Here is a 25,652-nt window from a genome sequence, read left to right on the forward strand (position 1 = left end):
ATGCGCAACTTAAAATAAAAATCGACGGGTCCGAGCGTTTTCTCAAAAAATCATGTCTCTAATTTTTATCGAATTTATGCGGAACTTTAAGCGGTCACCGTATATCTTAATTTCTAAAAAATTCCTCATATTTCATGAATGTCGTAAGAGCTATGTTATTTCTATTTTAAATGATCTTTTTCCAACTTCCAATCCGTGAATAACCGTCTTCTCTATATATATTTGTCCTACGTTACTCTTTTTATATTCTGATTATTTATGCAAATGGCAGTTGCGTTTTCATTTGCATGTACCTGATTTAATGATTTTCATAATTTTGTTTTCTTTTAGCGTTTATATTTATCCTGTATTTATTGCTGCTATTATCAAGGCTGGAGCACATTTATTACAGTTCTTCAACATCATTAGCAATAGGGACAGTATTATCTGTATATAGTTTCACTCCAATTTCTTGATCTTCAAAAGTTTTCGTACATGTGGCCTCGGAGAATAAATTAAAAAGCAGAGACGATTAGACTACTCTGTCTAACTCATGACGTTATAGTTGAATGACAAAATATTATGTTTGAATATCAGGGCCAAAAATTCTTAAAAAGGTCATTCTTCAAGGCAAAAAGAATTTCTAGATTTTAAACAAACTATTAATTGATTCTCAATTAAATCGTAAAGTGTCAAATCCACACTATCCAGATTAATGAACTTTTCGTTGAGGGATGCTAACGATAATAATTACGTATTCACTTTATCATTTGAATGCAATTATTTGCTCTTGACGGATTTTAATTTCAAGTTTATTGCATTATTTAGGAAGTCCACACTTTCCAAAAATTGAGATTTGGACGTCATCTAATGAATTATTTTATTAACTAGAATTTGGTGTAATTAGATTGAGTTTTCGTTCATAGATGGAGCCCCCACAGCAGCAAATGAAATGTGCCTAAGTCCAGCGGTTTTTATTTTAGTTTGAATTTTGCGTCCGTGCGTTTCATGCTATATCAACATGTGGATTGCAGTGTTTGTTGTTTCCGCAGTTTGTTTTTAAATTACTTAATCATTTTTAAAAATAATTAATATACTGTTTTCCTACAGAATTTAGGTAAGTACAGAAATGTAAAATAATATTTAAATTCAGTTTTATCTTATGTTAACTTATTAGTTTATGCTGTATACTTTTGCGAGAAGTAAGACATTTTTCATATTGACTTAAATTGGAGTTACACATATTTCATACAATAAATTATTATAGCTCTTATCGTAAAAGTCCTAAACTGTTAGATTTACCCAAAAATTGAACTAATATCAAAACTTAAATCATTGTCATTGTAATTATTGCTATTTGTTGGAGAAATATAAAAATAGTGGACTGTATCTTTAATTAATTAATGCATAAAAAATTAAGACGACGGCCAAGACAACCCCAAAATAATTTGTGGCTCACCTTGCTGTCGCTTCTGTTCAGGACTGCTCCTCCAGGTTCACCTCCAAATATTTGCTGGGTTTGACGGTGTGCCGGCACTTATAATTTTTGGAATTCACTCGCGTGTCTTTATATATCGAGAGCGACTTATTTGGTCAGTAGTTTATATACCAATGCTAATGCTGCCAGTTCCCATCAATCAGGAACGATGCAGTACTGGACTAGAGGTGCGTGCGACTCTTCTCGGTCAAAATTAAGGTTGTCTTACATATGACGCGATAAAAAGCCGCGAATAATAATTTAGCAAAAAAAAAACTAAAGAAATTGTAGAATACAACTTTAGATATTAACAACGATCAGTACCACAACGAAGCAAAGCTCATGTTAAATATAATTATATGAATATTGACAATAAAAAAAGAATAAAAATAAATAAAGAAATGAGTCTTCCGATTTGACGGAACATACCGCCCACCTAAAATGTCCCACATTTTAAGTAAAAAAAAAAAAAAAGAGCAAAAATAATAAAAAAAAGCATGAATTCTAACGCGAAATATAAATTTTCCGCAGGAAAGACTAATTGTTCGGTAATGAACATAACTTCGAGACAGGACGGCGCAGTATCCCCTTATGCGTCTTTACCGCTACAACACGCGTAATGCCATCCCTGCCTGGAAAACATTCTATTACACGACCCAACAACCACGAAAGGGGTGGAGCATTATCCTCCTTTAATAATACCAACGAATCAATTTCAATGGCTTTACCTGTATCATACCACTTCGACCTCTGATTAAGGGTGTGTAAATATTCATTATGCCACCTCTTCCAAAAATCCTGGTGGATACGTTGAATAAGTTGCCAGCGCGAAAGACGACCCAATTTAATCTCTGTTAGGTCGGATTTAACGAAGGTATTTAAAGGTTCCAAATTCAAAAAATGACTTGGGGTCAGAGGGTTTAAGTCATTAGGGTCGCTACTTAATGAACAGAGAGGACGAGAATTTAGGATTGCCTCTATTGAGGTCAAGACAGTATTAAACTCCTCATAGGTGAGGATGTGCGAACCAACTACGCGATGTAGATGGCCCTTTACGGCCTTAATTCCAGCTTCCCAAATTCCACCAAAATTTGGGGCTGAAGGGGGGTTGAAATGCCACACTATGCCTTCGTGGATCGATGCATTACGCATATTTTGCATCAACTCTTTTGACGCACCCACAAAATTCGTCCCACAATCGCTAAACATGTCTGTGACACGACCTCGGCGAGAAACAAAGCGCCTTAATGCGGCCAGAAAGGCATCGCTTGATAGCTCTGTAACCAGTTCCAGGTGAAGAGCCTTTGTGCACAAGCAGACAAAAAGGCAAATATAAGCCTTACAAGTTTTGCTGCCACGATGCTTGCCCATAGTGATTAAGTATGGCCCTCCAAAATCCACACCACTTTTGGTAAAACATTTTACTTGATTTACTCTGAAGGACGGTAAATCACCCATAAGAGGAATTTGTGATGAAGGGTTACACCTAAAGCAACGCATGCAGGAAGACAAAACCTTTTTAATAATTCTTCTTGAAGAAGGAATCCAAAAGCGTTGACTGAGTAGGAATTGGGTAGTTTGTAAACCAGGGTGCATATATTTAATGTGAGTTTGTTCAATAATTAGAAAGGTAATTCGATGATCACGGGGTAATAGACAGGGGTGTTTATGATTATAAGAAAGAGAAGCGTGCTTCAATCGTCCGCCCACCCTGAGAACACCATCCTTGTCTAAAAAAGGAGAGAGCTTCCGAATATATTTCGGTAATATTGTTAGATTAGGATTGGATTTCGAAAGTTCTGCCATTTCTTGAGCAAATGAAACTTTCTGAACTTCTCGGATTAAAAGTAAGAGAGCTCTATCCAATTCTGCCAATGTTACATGACCTTTATTGTCAACGAGTTTTGGAGCCTTTACATATGCACAGAAACGTAAAACATATGCAACAATACGAATAATTTTGGATAAAGAGGAGAATCTTGAGATAAAATTATTCCATAAGTCAACCACTGGAGTTGAGGCTAATAATACAATCTTCCTTTTTTCAAGGTCCATATTATCGTCAGTTGTGTAAGGATCGTTAACCCATTTAGTGAGACAGGATGTTAGAAAACCGGGTCCGGTCCACCATTTTTCGAGGTGAAGTAACTCGGAGGGAAGAAGACCTCTGGTTGCAGAGTCAGCAGGATTATTTTCCGACCTAACATGAGCCCAGCAATCCGCAGATAATTTTTCCTGAATATACGATACGCGGTTACTTACAAAAGTAGTCCATTTATGGGGAGAAGACTTTATCCAGCTTAAAGCTACGGTGGAATCAGTCCATGCAAACAATGACGAAATATTTATAGAATCGGCAAACGCTTCTTTAACTGAAGACATTAAATCTGCCAATAAGACAGCCGAGCACAACTCTAGCCTTGGAATCGAGATTGTCTTAAGAGGAGCTACTCTACTCTTAGAACATAGCAAATACGTCTGAACGTTATCATCATAAGTAATTATGCGAAAATAGACCACAGCTGCATACGCCTTTTCCGAACTATCGCAGAAGCCGTGCATCTCACACAATTTCATCTGGGAAGGGATAATCTTTCGAGGTAATAAAAGGCTCGATAGGGTAGAAATACCTTCTTTAAATAAAGACCAGTATTCTTTAATAGAGTTAGGAGCAGGTTGGTCCCAGTCTAGTCCAGATGACCATAATTGTTGAATAATTATTTTCAAAGAGACAGTAACAGGGGAAAGAAATCCTAAAGGGTCAAAAATACGAGCCAAATCAGATAAAATGTTTCTTTTTGTACATGGTTTTACTATAGATTCTATTTTAAAGACAAAAGAATCACTAAGAGGATTCCATTGCAAGCCTAAAATCTTGACTATGGAATCAGTCTCTTTATCAAAGGAAAGGGGGTTCAACTGTGTCAAAGAGGTGTCTAAATGAGATATTAATAAAGGCGTATTACTCGCCCATTTTCGCAATTCAAAGCCACCAAGAGAAAGCAACGAAATTAGTTCTTGCTGAAGGGCAAGAGCTGATTCGATAGAATCAGTACCGCTAACTACGTCATCCACGAATATTTCATTCTCTAAGACTTCAGATGCCCTAGGAAATTTAAACTTATAATCCCTAGCAAGTTGAGTGAGAGTTCTAATAGCTTGGTATGGTGAAGAAGCTACACCGTAGGTTACGGTATTCAGTTGATAGTCTCTCACACGATCAGACTTTGAAAACCTCCATAAAATTCTTTGAAAATTTCTACAGGGTTGATCTATGAGAATTTGTCGAAACATCTGCTTAATATCAGCAGTGAATGCAACAGCAGGGATGCGAAACTTTAACAGCAAGTGAAATATATCCTGTTGAAGCTTGGGGCCGACTAACAAAGTGTCATTGAGAGAAATATTATTTGCAGCCTTCGCGGAGGCGTCGAAAACAACACGAAGTTTTGTGGTTGAACTTTCCGGACGAAGAATACAGTGATGGGGTATATAATAAGAGTTTTTTATATCTATATTTGAGGGTAGGATTTCCATATGTCCAGTGTCAAGAAAAACCTGCATAAAAGCGCGATATTCATCATGGAGCTCGGGATTAGACTCCAGACGCCGCTCAAGAGAATAAAATCTGCGCAGAGCAATATCTCGAGTATTTTCAAAAACTGGCAGTTCCAAATTTTTGAAAGGAAGTTGAAGGACATATCTTCCTGAGGAATTTCGAGTATGTGTCCTCTGGAAAAATTCCTCTGCAGCAACTTCATCAGGGGAATGAACATGGTAATTAGGGACTTGTTCCAGCTGCCAAAACCTTTTAACAATATCTAGAAGAGTGGAGCTGACAGTAGCGCAAAGGCTATTAGGGGTTGAACGAGAAATAGAGTCCTGGTAAGACACACGACCCATAATTATCCACCCTAGTTGAGTATTTAGAGCAACAGGTTTATTAATCGATTGCGATATTTGACCTTCTTTAACAAGAAAACCAAAAACATCACCTCCAACCAACATGTCAATAGGAGCCGAAACATTAAAACTTTCATCTGCCAGCTCGAGATGAGAAAACTGAGTGAAGCAATCTGTGGGTAAATCTGAAGAGGGAAGGTTTTCGCATATTTTTGGAATTATGGCAAAATCTAGAGAAAATTTGGGATTTGTAAAACATTTAGGCGTGAAGGTGCATGTGACTTCATGAGAGACATTTGAGACAGTGTCACCTAAACCTTTAACAAACAGGGAAAGAGGTCGTTTGACTAAGCCCAAACGTTTACATAATTTGTTTGTAATAAAATTCACTTGACTTGCGCTGTCCAATAAAATTCGCGCATTGATAAATTGACCCTGGGAATCCAGAACCCGAATCTGTGCCGTGGCCAATAAAACAGAGCTTTCAGTATTTTTGTGTGGTTTGATATTGGTCAAGGCAACAGGTTGAGATCTGTACTCACAGTTTGTAGAAGATTCCTGCTCAACGGCAGGTGGCTGAGAAGCTTCAAAGGAGTCATGGTGCAAAAGGGTATGATGAGGCTTGGAGCATTTTTCGCAGCGGCGACGAGATGAGCAATTAAACGAGTTATGTTTTAAACCTAAGCAATTGGTGCACCATTTATTAGTTTTTGCAATTTTATATCTTTCGTGGGAATTTTTACTTAAGAATTCTGAACATTTATAAATTGAGTGATTATTTTTGTGGCAAAAGTAACATGACGCAGCACTAACAACAAAAGTTCTCTTTGGCATTGCTGTTTGTTTTATATATTTAGAAGTACTAGGCTTTACATCTTTAAAAGAGCTTGAGACGGTATCTAATGCGATACACTGCTTCTTAAGAAAGTCTAATAAAATTTCAAAATGCTTGTGTTTATTTTGAATTTCGTCTAGAGATTTACCACACTCAAGTTCGAACCTCGTGGCTGTGCTTGAATCAAGGCGATCAAATAGCATGTAAAATAAAACGAAATCCCATTGTGAGACAGGGTGACCCATATTTTCAATTGCAGTTAAGTGTTCAGTAAATGTATCTAATAGAGTTTGAAGAGATTTTGCATCATGCTCATCAGAAAGCTTCACAGTCTTTTCAATCTCACGCCAGTGACTAACCGAAATTAATCGATTATTTTCATATCTACCCTTCAATGTATTATAAGCTATGTTATAATTATTATCAGTTAAAGGAGTACACTGAACAATGCTTAGTGGGGGTCCTTCTAAGGAATTTAAAAGATATGTAAATTTTTCTACATTGGAAAGACTTGAATTATTGTGAATAATAGAATCATAGAGGTCAATAAACGTCTTCCAATTTTTTATAGTGCCATTAAATTTTTTAAGTTCCAGCTTAGGTAATTTAACATGACTGGGGGTTGCCCTTTCTGCCCCTTGCTCAGTATTATCAAATAATTCAGCGCAAGTTGCTTGGATTGAATAAAAATTTTCATCAAAATGTTTTCGAATAGCCTGTTGATTCGTTAAATCATCATCATCACCCTGAGCGACAATATTTAAAATGGAGGCGTGATGATTATTGAATTCAGTAACAATCCCTTCAAGGTGTTTGACCCGAATTTTTAACTGTGTATGAAGGCGTACATTATTAATGGCATTATCAGCAACTACTTTGATTTCTTCTAAGCGGCTAACAGCACTATCGCGTTGAGCAATAAGGCCTCTTAGCTTTTTATCAGCCATATTAACGTGAGCGAAAGAAGAAAAATTAAATTTGGATTTAAATATTTTAATCCGAGATAAAGCAATACTGAGCAAAAAACAAAGTTTTAGACAAAATGAGAAAGGGGTTTTATTATTTTTCTTATTTTGATTAAACAGTAAAAAATGCTTAATGAGGTGAAATTAACCAAGCTACTTATACCTATTGATATAGAGCTATAAACTCAGAGATTCAAAAAAAATGGATTTATTTTTGTATATTTATTTTATACGTTAAGCGTGAAGGGTATAGTTGATTAAATTAGTTATAAAATTGTTCACGCAAGAGCAGAGATATAGAGAGATCAAGAGATATTAAGAGCATTAAAGAGAAGGAGAGATGGATGAGACCATATAAAGGAAATTGTTTTGATACACTAAATTGCAACAAATTTCTGAAAAGGTATAGCAAATAGAGAGAAACTGTCACAATATATAATCAAAACAATTGAGGGAGTTATGCGAGATATTATGAGTAATATTACAAATAATAACATATATAAGAGGAGAGAGGCAAATATCGCCTATGAGTATCACAAAGAGAGAAAGAGAGAGAGAAGATTTGGCAAACCAGGGGGTTTAATATTTGGGGGTAATAAGATTAATTACCAAATCTTTTACCAAAAAGTCAATAAAAAATTTTATTATTTTATTAGCAATATTATTGTAAAGTAATATTACTAGACAAGCCAACAACGAAAACCAAATTATAAGTCCGGGCGTAGAGAGGAAATAATATTAAGTAAAGCCACCGAAACCGAGTTGATTTACTATTCCACTCTGTAAAAATATAATAAGAGACGGACGAGGGACCAGCGGCGCTGCAACTGACGCGATATGCAATTATCGACGCGTTGAGACGCTAAATGTGAGAAGAGAGATAGATAGACGGTACTGTCCGATTGACTCGAGAATGGAATTTCTATAATTAACCAAAATTTTAAACAATTTTAACATGAGGTTTACCAATATAGCAATACCGAATAATAATTTTGTATGCTCTTACACGTTTTGGATGTAATTTTTTGCTGAAATGTAGGTATGCAATCAAAATCCTAAATCCAAATCCGCGATCGAAGTGACCAAAAAATGTTGGAGAAATATAAAAATAGTGGACTGTATCTTTAATTAATTAATGCATAAAAAATTAAGACGACGGCCAAGACAACCCCAAAATAATTTGTGGCTCACCTTGCTGTCGCTTCTGTTCAGGACTGCTCCTCCAGGTTCACCTCCAAATATTTGCTGGGTTTGACGGTGTGCCGGCACTTATAATTTTTGGAATTCACTCGCGTGTCTTTATATATCGAGAGCGACTTATTTGGTCAGTAGTTTATATACCAATGCTAATGCTGCCAGTTCCCATCAATCAGGAACGATGCAGTACTGGACTAGAGGTGCGTGCGACTCTTCTCGGTCAAAATTAAGGTTGTCTTACATATGACGCGATAAAAAGCCGCGAATAATAATTTAGCAAAAAAAAAACTAAAGAAATTGTAGAATACAACTTTAGATATTAACAACGATCAGTACCACGACGAAGCAAAGCTCATGTTAAATATAATTATATGAATATTGACAATAAAAAAAGAATAAAAATAAATAAAGAAATGAGTCTTCCGATTTGACGGAACACTATTTATGTATCTTAATAATTTAATTTGCTTTTTAGGCTTTGGGGTTACTATTAATGATTAATAAGATTTTAAGCTTGTCTATAAAAATTAAAATTGTGATTTAGTAGGTACTGTTAAAAATTGGGTTAAAAATACAAAAAAGGATATTTGATCGTGAAATTATGGTTTAACTATTTTAGAACAGTAATTCAACACAAAATCATTTAACTGTTTTAGCAGCGATACTGGGACTTATCCGTGTTTATAAATTAGTACACAACTTCTCTGTATTAACTAAAGACTGACTATAACTGATAGTATACTTTTTTTTTGTGCTTTAAAATCTAGAATTTCATAAGTTTTTTTATCTTTTTTAGAATGAATCGAACTTCAAGAAGCTTTAAAATTTTCAGCAAAGTTCTTAACGAAAGTCAAAGTGATGAGCCTGAAAACGTCGAGTTTGATAATGCTAAAAACCACGATAATGCCGAACTATCCCTTGCCATAAAGAATTTAGAAAACGAGTGCTTTCAAGCTAAAGTAGCCATAAATGATGAGAATATTGATCCCAACCTATCTAATGAAGATTTTGTTACGAAACTTATAAATCTTAATACCACCGAAGATTTAGATGCACTAATAGACATAGATTGCTTAAATAACGTAACGTTAATCGAAAAACAAGGGGCGGAACATTCTGAAAATGAATCTTCAAGTGGTAATAACAATAATCATAGTAATATTTTAAGTTTACAATCGGATCAAGGACAAGAAAATATTGATATTGAAAGTGTTGAGGCCTATATGATTATCGAAAACATTATGCACCTCTTGGCAACCGCGTATACCTGGGCAGCTTATATCGACGGCTCCGTGCAAGAAAGGAAGGGACTAGACTCCTCTTTAACACGCCGACGCGAAAGTAGCGTCTCTTCACGTTACGCAACAGTGACATAAATTATAATCGTTTGTTTTACGTTTTTCTTATAAGTTGTAATAATTAGTTTAAATAATACATATGTAACTGATTTGCATTTCTACTTTAATAAATTAATGTTTAAAGTAGTGGTCCTTCAAATTATTAAAATAGAACAAGTCACGACAACGAAATTGGTTTCCACAGACCATTAAACATGGTCACTTCGAATCGGATGATATCGCCTATGGAATAATATGGTATGGATGGATCTACACACGAAGACAACAATTGGGTGAGCTCGTTCTTAATTTAATGCATTTAACCTAATTCCTAAATTGTTCTATCCTAGTAGAGAAAGCAAGCTTCTATTATATTATTATCTCGTATATATACTTACTTTAAGACTGTATCGTATTTATCGTAACTCGTATTAACGTATGTGGATATTTATTTATATATCGAAATAAATAAATATTTAAATAACAATCACGGAAAAATCGTACATCGTTTATCGTTTAGTTTATAATTTACAAGTTGTATCGTCTTTAACTCGTTTATTGAACATAAAATTATTTAATCGTTTAATCGATTGTGAGTGCCATTTTATTATCGAAATCTAGACAAAAAACGGCTCGTTTTCTCGTAAATAAATAAAAAAAAAAAAGTAAAGAAAACATGTCTCGTAGAAAAACAAAACAGTCATCAGAGGATGTTGATCGTAATGAAATCGAAATATTAGAATTAAAACACGCCAGAAAAGTTATCTCGGATAGATTAAACAGATTCGTGGAATTTTTATATCAGGAACGCGAAAAAGACATTCTAAATTTAGATGAATTTCAAATCGAATGTCGGCTAAAAAGTGTCGAAGAGGATTTCTCTGAATTTGACAAAACTCAAACACGCCTAGAGTTTCTAGATTCAACAGAAATAGATTATCGCTTAGATACAGAATCATGTTTTTACAATCAAATTTCCCAAGCCAAAAAACTTATTTCTTTAGCTCAAACTGCGCTTACACAGCAAAAAATAGCATCCGATTCGCGTTATTTGGCGACGGAGGCAGCGGCAGCGGCTTCATCGTCACAAGCAGGCGTTTGCGTTGTTGCCAATAGTAAGATTCCGGATTTTGTTCTTCCTTCTTTTCACGGTAATTATGAGTCGTGGTATAGCTTTAAAGACGTTTTCTCTTCGATCGTAGGTAACAAGCAGGATATTAGTGACATCGACAAATTGTTAATTTTAAAATCATGCTGTAAAGACGACGCGAAAAAATTAATTGATTCAATTGAGCTAACTTCAGATAATTATACTATCGCCTTTGAATTATTGATGAAGCGATATGAAAATCGTAGAGCTATAATCAACACGCACGTAAATAAAATACTATTTGACCTCCCAAACGTACAAAAGGAATCATCCTTTCATCTACGAAAATTGTTGGATACATTACACCAACATTTAGCCGCGTTGGAAAAATTGAAACTTCGTGTGAGACAGTGGGACGTTCTTCTAATTCCAATCATAGTGCAAAAATTAGACGATCGTACTAAGCGAGAGTGGGAAAACAAACAGACCGAACAACTACCAACTTTAGAACAATTAAAAGAATTTTTAACCAAGAAATGTTTCACGCTAGAAGCTGTTCAAGTAACAGACACTCAAAAATCATTTAATACGCAAAATAAAAATTCGTACAATCAAAATTCTCAACATAAAGTTGCACAAAAATATTTACAAAAGGGTAACAGACTAGTTTCTTGTCCTAATACCCAATTTCAAGATAACAATTACTCGAACGACAATAAAAACTCGGCTTCTAAATTTAATCAAACAAATCAATACTTCGGCAAATTTGGTCAACATTTTTCTTGTTTCATTTGTAAACAAAATCATCCTAAAATATGCAATCGTAAGCATAATACTTCTTTGCATACTAATGAAAATCAGATCCAAAATAAAAATATGACTTTGCTCGCTCAAACATATCCTTAGCAACACGGTAACTTCTCAAATAATCCTCAAGATGATAGTGGCAATCGCTCATTTTATACTTCAGGCATAACACGGAGCGATAACGCACCTTGCGTTTTTGCACAGAATTCAGATCCAAATTTTAGATAAATTCAGCATAATGAAGCGCTGCGAGGTCAGGGTTTATTGGAACCGGAAATAAAAAATAATCGCTAAGTTTCAAATACAAAAGTGAACGTTGAAAACCCACACGAACTAACTGATAATAATCAAAGAATGTTTACCTACACCACTTTAAGTACAAATCAAGTACTGCTTTCGACTTCATCTGTTTTGATTCAAGATAGTCAAAATAAATGGATAAAATGTAACGCGCTATTAGACTCGGGATCGCAGTGTAATTTGATGAGTCAATCTTTATTTAATGAATTAAATTTAAAAAGCGAACGAATTGACATTCCTTTATCGGGAATTAACCAAATAGAAACTAAAATTACTAGTAGAACAAAAACAACAATTAAGTCACGATTTAATAGCTTCGAAATGGATGTACAATTCTTAGTCTTGCCGCAAATAACTGAAAAATCACCGATATTTAAATTTGAAAAATCGGAAATACTATACCCGCGACATCTTGATTTAGCTGATGAGTAATTCAATACACCAAAACAAATAGACTTGTTATTAGGAGCAGGTATTTATTTTGATTTGCTACAAGAGGGTATTATAAGATTAGGTAAAAACATGCCAATTTTAAAAGAAACGGTTTTAGGATGGATATTAACGGGGAATTTAAATTTAAATACTGATATGTACCAAAGGCAAGTGTGTTATGTAGCTACAAAGATTTCAAATAAACAATTACAAGACTCTTTACTTAAATTTTGGCAAATTGAAGAGCTAGAAGCAAAATATATTATCAAAAAACGAACAGTTCTGCGAAGAATATTTTAAAAATACCACGAAACAAAATGAAGACGGTTCATTTATAGTAAAATATCCGTTTTTAGAAGAAGATAAAGATAGGTTGGGAAACTCGAAAATTACAGCGTTAAAAAGATTTAATAGCTTAGAAAAAAGATTAAATAGAAACGAAACACTAAGAAATCAATATATTGAGTTTATGGAAAATTATGAATCGTTAGGGCATATGACACTAAAGGGCACATTAGACACAGATAATTCAATTGATAATCGTTCATATTTTTTATCACATACGGCGGTTCACAGGGATTCATCGCTGACGACAAAATGTCGCGTTGTTTTTGACGCCAGTGCGAAAACAAATACGGATATCTCATTAAATGACATCATATTAGCAGGTCCTACAATACAAGAAGATCTTTTTTCTATACTTTTAAGATTACCCCTTAGAAAACATGTTTTAAGCGCTGACATTGAAATGATGTACAGATGTGTTTAAATTGATTCAACTGAGCGTAGTTATCAACAAATTTTATGGCGTAAGGATTCCAAAGAAAAAATTAAAGTATTTGAATTAAACACTGTCACATACGGCACCTCGAGTGCACCCTTTCAAGCGACGCGTTGTTTACTTGAGCTATCATTACAATATAAAGACAAGTATCCTCGTACTTCAGAAATTATACGTAAATCTTTCTACATGGATAATTTATTTTTAAGTTTAGACACGGAGCAAGAAGCAATAGAAGTTTATCACAAAATATCTGAAATTCTATCTAGCGCAAATTTTGATTTAAGAAAATGGTTCTCTAATAATAAAAATATATTGAATTACATTGTAAATAATAGTAATAGTCAAGACAAAAATTTAGTTTTGTTTCATGACAGTGGGATCCTAATGAGGATGTTTTAAAATATGCGGTTACACCTTACACGAATGAAAATAAAATCACTAAAAGTAATATTTTATCAACCATTGCGCAGATTTTCGACCCCCTTGGGTTAATAGGTCCGTCAATCATTAAAGCTAAACTAATTATGCAGCAACTTTGGCATTTAAAGATTGATTGGGACGAAGATATACCGAATGACTTAAAAACAGCTTGGTTGGAATTTATCCTACAAATCGATTATCTTAACAAAATAAGAATTCCTAGACAAGTGTTATTAACAGGTATAAAAAATCTAGAATTGTACGGATTCTGTAACAGCTCAGAAAAAGCATACGGTGCGTGTGTATATGTAGGATCAATGAATAATAATAAAAACCAAATTAGACTTTTAACAGCAAAATCTCGTGTAGCACCTCTCAAAAAACAATCATTACCTCGTCTCGAACTATTAGCAGCACATCTACTAGCGGAATTAATTCACAAATTGCAAAATATTTTAGACATGAACATTTCCAAAATAACTTACTTTAGCGACTCATCAATTGTACTTTCGTGGTTAAGAATTGAACCATGTCATCTTAAAACGTTCGTAGCAAATAGAGTAGCAAGAATTACACAGATTTCTGACGTCGAAAGGTGGAGACATGTAAGAAGAAAAGACAATGCTGCAGATATCATATCGCGAGGACTTAATCCTAAGGAACTTTCAGAAAATTACATCTGGTTTAACGGGCCAGAATTTCTTAAAAACAATAATGTTATCGAAATTCCTTATTTGGACAATTCAGATGAATTACCGGATTTAAAGTTAACATTGTTATTAGCTCGAGAAACAAATACGGTTAAAATCGATATCGATATTTTTGAAAGATTTTCCAGTTTCATTAAGTTGCTACTAGTATTTGCTTATATACTAAGATTCAAAGATCGAGTATTAAACAAAGTAACTCAATCATCAATTGAGTTAACAGTAACCGAACTTACCGAATCTCAACAAAAACTAATCAAATTAGCTCAAAGTGAATCATTCCCGGAAGAAATATCAAGACTGAACCTTGGTAAAACTCTGAATAAAAATAGTAAAATTTTAAGTTTGCGACCTTTTCTTGATTAACATAAAATCGTAAGAGTAGGTGGTAGATTAAGTAAATCTGAAATAACTTTCAATCAAAGACACCCCATAATTTTACCTTACAAACACAAACTTACCGATCTAATCATTTTAGACCAACACACAAAGTATTTAAACGCAGGGACTCAGAATTTGCTTTCCATAATTAGGTTGACTTACTGGCCTATTAACGGTAAAAATGCCGTTAAAATAATCGTCAAATCATGCCTAAAATGTTACAGAATTAATCCTAAACCGTGTAAATTTCTAATGGGAGATTTACCAAGTGCAAGAGTAAATCCCAGTAGACCGTTTTCGAATTGCGGTGTCGATTATGCGGGACGTATTTATGTAAAAGAAGGCATATTGAGAAGGAGTAAAATTGTAAAAACATATTTATGTATATTTGTGTGTTTCTCTACCAAAGCAATTCATATTAAATTAGCTAGAGATTTGACAACGCCAAGTTTTTTAAATTGTTTAAAAAGGTTATGTTCACGCCGCGGAAAACCGAGCGACATTTTTTCTGACAATGGGTTAAATTTTATAGGAGCAAATAATCAATTCTTAGAGTTATATAATATATTAAATGATTGCAAACATAATGAAACGGTATCACGTTTTTTGTCAGGGGATAAAACAAAGTGGCATTTTATTCCTGCGCGGTCAGCACATATGGGCGGACTTTGGGAAGCCGCAGTTAAATCAGTTAAATTTCATTTAAGGCGAGTTATTGGCGACGCTTCTTTGACGTATGAAGAAATGTATACCGTACTGGTACAAATAGAAGCCTGCCTAAACTCACGTCCTTTAACGCCTATATCAACAGATCCAAATGATTTCCAACTCTTAACTCCCTCGCATTTTTTAATTGGCGACTCACTAGCCAGTCTACCAGAAGAAAATATAACCGATCTTCAGATGACCAGACTGTCCCGTTACCAGCATATGCAGCAGCTTTACCAGCAGTTCTGGGTGCGGTGGTCTAGGGACTATCTTTGCCAATTACAAACACGATCCAAGTGGAAGACGGATCAAGACAATTCCTTTAAAGTTGGTGCGTTAGTGGTACTAATGGACGACAATTGGCCGCCATTAAAATGGACAATGGCTCGAATTGTTGACATACATAAAGGTGCTGATAACGTGGTGCGGGTGGTATCGGTGCGTTTGCCTAACGGTACGGTTTCCAAACGTGCAATAAACAAAGTATGCTTATTGCCCATTGAATAGTAAATATGAAGACTTTTTGTTTTGAAAAGCAGACTTTTCAAGGCGGGCGGCATGTTGAGGCCTATATGATTATCGAAAACATTATGCACCTCTTGGCAACCGCGTATACCTGGGCAGCTTATATCGACGGCTCCGTGCAAGAAAGGAAGGGACTAGACTCCTCTTTAACACGCCGACGCGAAAGTAGCGTCTCTTCACGTTACGCAACAGTAACATAAATTATAATCGTTTGTTTTACGTTTTTCTTATAAGTTGTAATAATTAGTTTAAATAATACATATGTAACTGATTTACATTTCTACTTTAATAAATTAATGTTTAAAGTAGTGGTCCTTCAAATTATTAAAATCGAACAAGTCACGACAACGAAATTGGTTTCCACAGACCAATAAACAGAAAGTTCAGATCAGCAATTGGTTGAATCTGAAATTGGGCCCGAAGAAAATTTCCAAAATGATGAAGTCACATCAGAAAGTGAAGGTAGTAGCATCAATGTAACAAATAAAAAACGAAAACGTAGGCCAGAGTCAGTAATAATAACGAGTGAAAGTATATTAGCAACAAGAAGAAAAGAGAAAAGGGAGAAAAGTATTTGTGGCGAAAAGACAATAAATTTGTGGTGAATAAAAGTGGAAGAAAAATTAAAGATCGTTGTATCTCCTCAAAAGGACGAAAAAATGGTTTTGAATGCTATAAAATTAAAGAAGAGGTACGAAACGGCATATTTAAAAAATTCTGGAATTTTTCGTGGAGAGAAAAACAAGTTTACGTATTAGGAAGAACGACCGCAACAGTGACGAAAAGATCAAGAAACAGAAAAAATGAAAATGAAGGCCGAAGAACTACATCCTGCAGTTATTTTTTGAATACAAAACCAAGTAACGATAGGGTTAGAGTTTGTAAAACTATGTTCTGTAATACCTTAGGAATATCTCTAAGAACTATTACTTCTTGGGTTCGGAAAGATATGTGCTCTCCAGAGAAGAACAATAATGACAGCCATATAATACAAAACCGAAAAAAAGATGCTGAAGAATCTACTGAACTTTTCAGAAGAAGTATTGAGAAGAAATTGTCAATTAAGCAATTTTTAGAATCACTACCCAAATTAGAGTCACATTGTTGTCGCAAATCAAGTGACAAATTTTATTTGCAATCTCAATGGAAAAACAAATCGGAGCTTTATAATACATACAAGGACTTTTGGTGTAAAGATAAGAACATTCAGCCTGCCAGTATGACACTGTTCAAATATATATTTGAGGAAATGAAATTATCCCTGTTTTCTCCGAAGAAGGATCAGTGTGATGTATATGCAAGTTATGAAACAAAGAACACTTCTGACGAAATCTATAACCTGCATGTTACGAAAATATGCAGGTTTCGATTGTGTGATAGAGTGTTTACAATGGATCTGCAATCAGTGCTACGCAGTCCGAAGTCGAATGTTTTTGCTTTATATTATAGAACAAAGTTAATTGTTCATAACTTTACTATTTTTAACTTGCATTCAAAGGACGGATTTTGCTTTATATGGCTTGAAGGGGAAGGTGAGATCAAAGCAAATTATTTTGCTTCAATTACTTGCAATTTTTTAGATACAAAAGTTTGTCCTTCTCTTGATGCAAATAATAAAAAAAAACATAATTCTTTATAGTGATGGGTGCGGTGCACAGAATCGCAACGTTATTTTGGCTAATGCACTTTTAAATCTTGCAGTTCAGAATGATATCTGCATCATTCAGAAATATTTAGAGAAAGGTCATACACAAATGGAATGTGAATCTATGCACTTATCTATTGAAAGAAAATTATCTGGTAGGATTATAAACGTACCTGCAGACTATGTTTTTTATGCAAAATCTGCGAGAAAAATACCAAAACCCTACGAGGTGCAATATTTGCACCATGATTATATTAAAGATTTCTCTGGTCTAAAGTTAATTAGCAAACTCCGCCCTGGTCATAAAAAAGAGGATCCCGAAGTTCGCGACATTAGAGCATTAAAATATAGCCCTGAAGGGTCAATTGAATTTAAGCTGCAACATACTCATACTTTTGAAACATGACCGGTCAGATTAAATCAAAATAATCTACAATGTATCCCCATGGAAGATATTCCAAGTTTATATCAAAATAAGTTAAAAATAAAAAAGACCAAGTTTGAGCACCTTTAAAAATTAAAGGTAACAATAGAGCAAGACTATCATTCATTCTACGACTCACTTGAACACGAATAAAGCTAATATGATTTAATTTTTTCTGCGTATTTATATGTATTAGGATTAGGTACCCACTTATCTTCTGAAAATAGGGTTTTTATTTGTTAAATAAATATTTTATAAATTTAAGTCGTGTTTTTGTATTCCTTTTTCAGTTTTTTTTTTTTAAATTTTATTCACTATATTTTTTATGTAAATATCATTTACTATAAAAAAACACTATTTACTTTAATCTAATCAAGTTTTCAAGTTTACAATAAAAATAGTATAAAGATAGGGACACAAAATAAATAATGTAAGCTGCCTAACTCCAATCAAAATGACGAAATAACATGTGAAATTTGCCTAACTCCGATGATACCATTAAAAATTAAAAAAAAATATTATTATTTATTACTACACTACAGGAGAAAATCTAAGACACCCATGAAAAGTATCAAAGTATTTATAGCCAAAAATATAAAATTTTAAAACGTTTTTTTTCTCTCCTGTAAAATTTACCTTTTTGGACTTAGGCACTGTTTATATGACGGCGACATTATAACAAAAAAGCTAAAAGAGGGTTCTGAGGGAGCGCCAACCAATAAATGTGATTTATTTAACATGTACATAACCAATTTAATATCAGGCATATATTATGTGAAATGAGTTTACTGAAATTAATTATAATCAAATGGGAATAAATATCCAGAAAACTGGTTGATTTCAGCGTCTTTAGAGGTTTTCACGATCTTAATTGATCAACAGCGGTGATGATGACGATGGCTAGGACTTTGGAGATTACAATGGCGATAAGTACGATGATTTAAGTAATATCTATATTGTTGTGACGAATTCATAATGAGTTACTTATTTAATTGGGTATTACGTCACTTACAGCAAAAATAAATTTAGAAATTACTATCCCACATGCTCAAAAAATTGAAAAGAAGAAGAAAATAGACTTATTCACGTATTTAAAAGAAATATAGACTCAAATCTGTAATGATACCGTTCGATCCACATAATTTAATTTAAGATCAATAAGTTTTAAATACCGTAACATGGGAATACTTTAAATACGGGTCAAACTTTGATGAAAACTTCCTAAAATAGTTGCGCCGTCATACCCCCACCATTTCCCTCAGTACGACAATGAAACTGGACATCTGCTTGGTTCATTAGTTAAGCCAGTTAGTTGAGAGTCGCAGACCGTCGTAATTGTGCATCGATTAAATCAATCGATTAAAAAATATTATCATAAAGTCTACACGTGGTTTGCTCTGTTTTTGTAAGTCAGCAAACTTCAAGGCTATAAAGGTAAGTACATACATATATTACCATTATGTTCCTTCTTGTATTAATTTTAATGTGTATTACTTAGTAGATTTCAAAAAGATTTTAGTGAAATTTAAGTTAAGGGTTATTTATAGAACCATGTTTGTTCCACGGGGTAACTTTGATCGGGCTATGGGGTAACATTGATCGCTTGATCAAAGTTGCCCCATTAACATATATTATAATTATCTTTCCAGAAATTATTAAATTATTTTTTTTTTTCTTTCCAGAAATTCCTCGCGAGCATAAAAGGGTGTTGGGGAGCAGACATTATATAAATTATACCCCTGAAAAGCTGGAGCATGCATTAAAAGTAGTGGTGGATGGTATATGCTCAATACGAGAAGCTTCGAAGCAATCTAATATTCCTTTTTGAACTCTGGAAAAGAACAAGAGAAAACATATTAGTAAACCAGGTCGTCCCACTATTTTTACTATTTTTACTAAACACGAGGAAATAGCAATACTGAAGGCGGCTTCCAAATGTGCAGACTGGGGATTTCCATTAAGTCTCATGGACATAAGGATGCTGGCCAAGTATTACTTAGACCAAAAGGGTGATGTTGTTAATCAATTTAAAAACAATATTCCTGGTGTTGATTGGACATATAGTCTTCTAAACAGGCACAAAGACTCTTACGGGGAAAGATTAGCTACTAACATAAAAAGGGCAAGTGCTGCGGTGTCCAAAGAAACTTTAAATATATTTTATGATAATCTAGAAGTGGTAATAAGAGATCTTCCCAGTGCAAATATATTTGATTATGACGAATCGAATCTTTCCGACGAGCCAGGGAAAAAACGTGCTATTTATAGGCGTGGCGTAAAATACCCTGAGAAGTTTATGAACCACTCAAAAAGTTGCACTACCGTTATGATATGTGGGTCCGCTGATGGGATTCTATTACCTCCATACGTGATTTTTAAAAGTCTACATTTATCTAACTCCTGAAAAGAGGGTGACCCAAAAGGACTCCCGTGTTGTGACAAGCCATGTTGCAGTCTAGGGACTAGATTTAACTGAACACCAAGTGGATGGTTAGATGGGGCAACATTTCGTAATTGGTTTTTAAGCAGTTTTCTTCCCCATACGAAACGTTTAGATGGGCGTAAGGCTTTAATTGGCAATAACCTATCTTCCCATATGGATCCCGAAGTTACGAAGTTGTGTACAGAAAATGAAATTGATTTCATCTGTTTGGTTCCAAATTCGACTCATCTTTATCAACCACTTGACGTCGGATTTTTCAGGCCATTAAAAGAATCCTGGAGAGCTATACTTTCAGAATGAAAGTTGCAAAACTTAAGACTCTCAACGGTTCTTAAGGACACATTTGCTAAACTTCTAAATAAGACAATAAACTACATGGATGCAAGACTTCCACGACAGAAGTCTGATACTTTAATAAAATCAGCGATCAAACGTAATTACGTAAGAACGTAAGTTCATTTAGTGCTTCTGGTATTTACCCTCTAGACCGAGAACAAGTTTTTAAAAAATTACCCCGGGACACCGATGCCATAGATCCTACTGCTGACGTAGAAAGCGCCCTTACTACAATGTTAAAGGAGCAGCGATTTAGCGATCCGAATCAACCAAAAAGGAAGAAGAAACGGTTAGCTGTTGCACCTGGTTGTAGTATATCTATGGCATCAGTAAAAGGTCAGGAAGATAACATTACACCTGGATATAGTTTTCCTACAATAATCTTGGATAATATTTCTGACAGCGAAGACGATATGAACTTGTTGGAGCTTCGACAGGCAATCAATAAAAGTTCAGAACAGACTTTACGTTTAGAAAAGCTTGATATATATGAAGTTGGCCAATATATTTTGACAAAATTTTCTTTGCAGAGAGGCAAAAAAACTTACAAATATCTATGTAAGATTACTGAAATAGATCCCAAGATTTTAGTTACTGGTCTTAAAGCTATTAGTAGAAACAAAACCAAATTTAAACTCGTGCCGGATGATGTTTCTGTGATCAGAAATGAGGATATTATTGCAATTCAATCCAATCCCTCAGAAAAATTAGACGAAGTTCTGAATGTTTATTGTGAATTTTTGTCCAGCATTGCTATCGTCGAAGTTTAGATAATATTTTTTAAGTTAATATTATGTATTTTCGAAGTGGTATTTTCTTTTGTTTTGTTTTTGAATGAATGATAATACTTCTGACACGGTTTATGCTCAATATAATATGTAACTGCTTAATATATTTTTCAAGAAGTAAAGCGAGTTTTTTATTTCTATTATTTATTAACAGAAAACTATTTTTATCAATAAAATTGTCTTATTTTAAGTTTTTGTTTTTTGTATAGCCTAAATCTACAATTTAAAAACATTTTTTTAATCCAAGGCACTTTTTAAAAGGGATTACTTTACAAATCCATACAAAATAAATTGATGATCAAAGTATCCCCAACTTAAGTATATCTTTGATCACATGATTTTTTATTTTTTTTCTCGAAAATATGTAGTTTTTCAAAGTTTATTTATTTGTAGGATGTTTATCAAATAAAACCGATTGCTAAGGTTATTTTTAATTACTGCAAAACCATATTAGAGTAGCTAGAATCCCAAATGTATAAAAAAAATGATCAAGGTATCCCCATGTTACGGTACAATAATTTACTTGAGGTATAATCGATTTTTCTGTCCTGAGCTCGTTGCTCGTGAAGCTGAAGATTTGCAAGATAAGTATATTTTGCTTATATTTTTAATTTTACTTTAATTATCTTAATAACGGTATAGTAGATATAACTACAGAAACATTGATTCAAATTAGGTATTTTTAAAAAAGTAGGTCTTCTCGTTGTTTTTATCGTTTTTTAATTTTAATATTCATAACAACGTTAGGTAGGATATTGAAAAGAAGAAACGAGCTCAGAGATTAATAGATTAAACCTCAACCAAGTAAATTATTGTATTTAAAACTTATTGAACTTAAATTAAATTAAGTATATCGAACGGTATCATTACAGATTTGAGTTCATATTTCTTTAATATACGTGAATAAGTCTATTTTCTTCTTCTTTTTAATTTTTTGAGCGTGTGAGATAGTAATTTCTAAATTGATTTTTGCTATAAGTGACGTAAAACCCAATAAAGTAAATAACTCATTATGAATTTGTCAGAACAATACAGATTTTACTTAAATCAAAATAGGCCTAAAAACCTAATACTAGACATTGAGAAAAAATGTTTATTAAATCTCTCAGTGAAAATAGTGTAACATTTTTATATAAATGCAAACTTATAATATAAAGTAATTTAATACCAAAATGCTTAAGATTACACACATTATACAACAATAATAAAACACATAAAATCAGATGTGTAAAACACATAAAATAGAAAGTGCAAGTAAAGCGTTATTAAGAGAAAGAATTTAATTTTATAGATATAATGAAAGTAATTTAAATAATGAGATTAAAAAATAACTTATTTAGTTTAGTTGATCAAAATGATTTCAATCATATATGCTTCAATATAAATAATAGTTATTTAAATAATTTTAAAAAACAAAAACAAATGTACATAAATAAAATAAATCTACTTTATAATGAAAATATAAATCAAGAACTTTTAAACACAAACAATGCTTTTATAAATAGAACTGTTATTAATTTGTCAGATAGAGTTTTATCTAATACAGAAAAACTTGTTCTTTTTAAAGGTCTAAATTACCTAAAAAATTCTGCCTAAATTAAATATCATTTCAGCTATAGAAAACGCAACGATAGATTTACCAAGGGATCAACAAGATGAATTTAGAATTAAAACAAAGATATAAATTGAGAAAGCAATTAAAATTAAACAAAATTTAAACTCTTTAGAATTAAAAGCTTTAAAGACACTTAAATCCGATAATACTATTAAAATTCTTCTTCCAGCCGATAAAGGTATTGATATTATTCTTTTAAATATTAACACTTGTGAAAATAAATAAAATTTAATAATTAATTATGGCAATTATTCTCAATTATCTAAAGATCCTACAGAAAAAATTAAAAGACGAATTTATGATTTACTTAAAAAGCATAAAAACCAAATTCCTAATATTGATAGATTTAAATTAACTCCACAGAATAGTAAAACACCACATTTTTATGGTTTACCAAAAATACATAAAATGAATGTTCCTTTAAGACCTATAGTTAGTAGCATAAGTTCACCTACTCATCCTCTTGTAAAATATCTTTTAAATATTCTAACTCCATACACTAATAATAACTGTTACAATTCCTAATGCTGTATCCAGGTTATTGAAATAGCTTTGTTTAATAGATTATATGATCAGGTCAAGTACAGTATATCGGCACAGCAACATAGATTCTTACCAAATAGGTCCACAATGACTAATTAACTTTTATCAAATTAGTCTAATTTACACTGACATGGAAAAGGCTTTTGATAGGGATAAGTATTGTTTTATTTCAAAGTTTATTAAGACAACCTAATTATGAAAGAAAATTTACAAAGAGATTTTATGGAAACCTACCAGTGTGCTTGATTTATTTATCATGGTAAAAAAATTAATTTCAGGTAAATATAAGATACTAAATTTAAAATTATTTTACTTGAATTGATTTCAATTTATTTATATATGAGTTCTCCAAAACCAATTTTAATTCTATTAAAAAATTAATAGCCTGTCAAAAAAAACATAAAAAAATTATCATTGTCAATGCTTTTTTAGCTTTATCATAATCATAATAATGATATTAATGATGATGATGATAAAGCACTATCTTCAGAATAATAAACTTAAATCTAAAGGTAAAAGTATTACGAGAAAATTATAATGATAATAATTATTATCGAAAATATCCAGATATCTTTTCCTAAAATAAACTGAATTCCAATCTAACGCCAAATTGTCAAGTCCACAGGATCCATGCTAATGAAATTATCATTGAGCGATGGCTAACGATAATAATTCCCCATTCACTTTATCATGAGTATAATTATTTATACTCTTAATGGATTCTCATTTGAGACTTATGCATTATTTAGGATTCAAATATATACCCATCCAAGCCCAATAATGATGGCTACTATTACCGGTTTAAGAGGTCTAAATTGATTTTCAGTAATATTACCGGTTTTCAAATAGTTTTTTCTTATTATTTGCTCAATATCTATACTGTTGCATCAGTTTTTTTAACATGTTTTTTACCACATAAAAAAATGTCGCAACTAAAATAATATTCGACAATGCTGCCACAGTTACTAACCAGAAACAAAATAAATAACTGTCCGCCCGAATATATTATATAAAAACCTTTGAAAAATATAATATTCACGTTTGACATGAAATATTATCCACTATTAATATTATCACAAAACATGGCGTGTTTTTGGATTAATGTTTATCGCCAGTTTGCACGTAACTGAAACAGGATTACTTTGCCGAAACTATGTTTTTTTGTTGTTCCGGCTAAGAAATTAAGGTTATTTGTAGAATAAACTAAATTTTATTCATAAATTTTAATTCATTTAAATGGAAATCCATTATGAATGAGGCTTAATTTGTTTTAAAAGAAAAATTTTCTGGTAATGATAGACATTATCGTGATACTGGTTGTATATATAATCCATATTAATTGTATGATATTTGATTGTATTGCAAAGATAATTATGACCGTCATTATTATTTTAGTTTATTTAAAATACTCCTCTAGTTTTGGCCGTTTTGAGGTACTGTTGAAGGTTGGAAGTTTTATTCTTTATGAAAGAATAAGGTAAAAAATAGCTTCGACTGCTTAAAAAAAAAAAATTTAGGTTCTTAGAATTAAAAGTGGCTTTAATTGTCCGAAAAATATTTAAAAATACATCCCAAAAACTTACTGTAACTAAATGAAGAACTTGAAATATATTGTAGGTTTAACTGCTTAGAAAAGGAAACAAGAATATGAAAAAAAAAACAGTAACCCCTGGAAAAAGCAAGAAATTTCTGCAATTTGCGAAATAAAATTTAAAAGACCACTTATATATCATCAAATATATGCCTGTCTATAAGCTGTTTTAAACGTAAATTTCAAGAAGGTCAACTTAAAAAAAAAACAAAAAACTTGTCATTAAATGACAGGAAAAGTGCTTTTAAAAATTTCAGATATTGGGAGTATTATTTGTTGGCAGTAGGGATTTTTGGTTGTTAAAAGTAATTTATTAATTAATATTTTGTAGTTAAGGTATTTTGTTGAAGTATTGAAATTTTTTGAAAAGGGTATTGAGTCCTTTTAGGTTTAAATCTAAAAGAAACCAATTCCAGGCGG

General features: G+C 32.8%; 2 protein-coding genes across 3 annotated transcripts in view; one reads left to right on the plus strand and one right to left on the minus strand.

Moving 5' to 3' along the window:
* Window positions 1-25,652, plus strand: part of LOC126750535 (limbic system-associated membrane protein-like) — a 524,620-nt gene that overhangs the window by 26,945 nt on the left and 472,023 nt on the right. The window lies entirely within an intron of this gene.
* LOC126750079 (uncharacterized) lies at window positions 1,994-7,141 on the minus strand. The gene has a single exon (XM_050459580.1). It carries the CDS (start codon window positions 7,139-7,141, stop codon window positions 1,994-1,996), a length of 5,148 nt encoding a protein of 1,715 aa, XP_050315537.1.

Source organism: Anthonomus grandis, chromosome 2 (genome assembly GCF_022605725.1).
Source record: "Anthonomus grandis grandis chromosome 2, icAntGran1.3, whole genome shotgun sequence".
In the NCBI taxonomy this organism is placed as follows: Eukaryota; Metazoa; Arthropoda; class Insecta; order Coleoptera; family Curculionidae; genus Anthonomus; species Anthonomus grandis.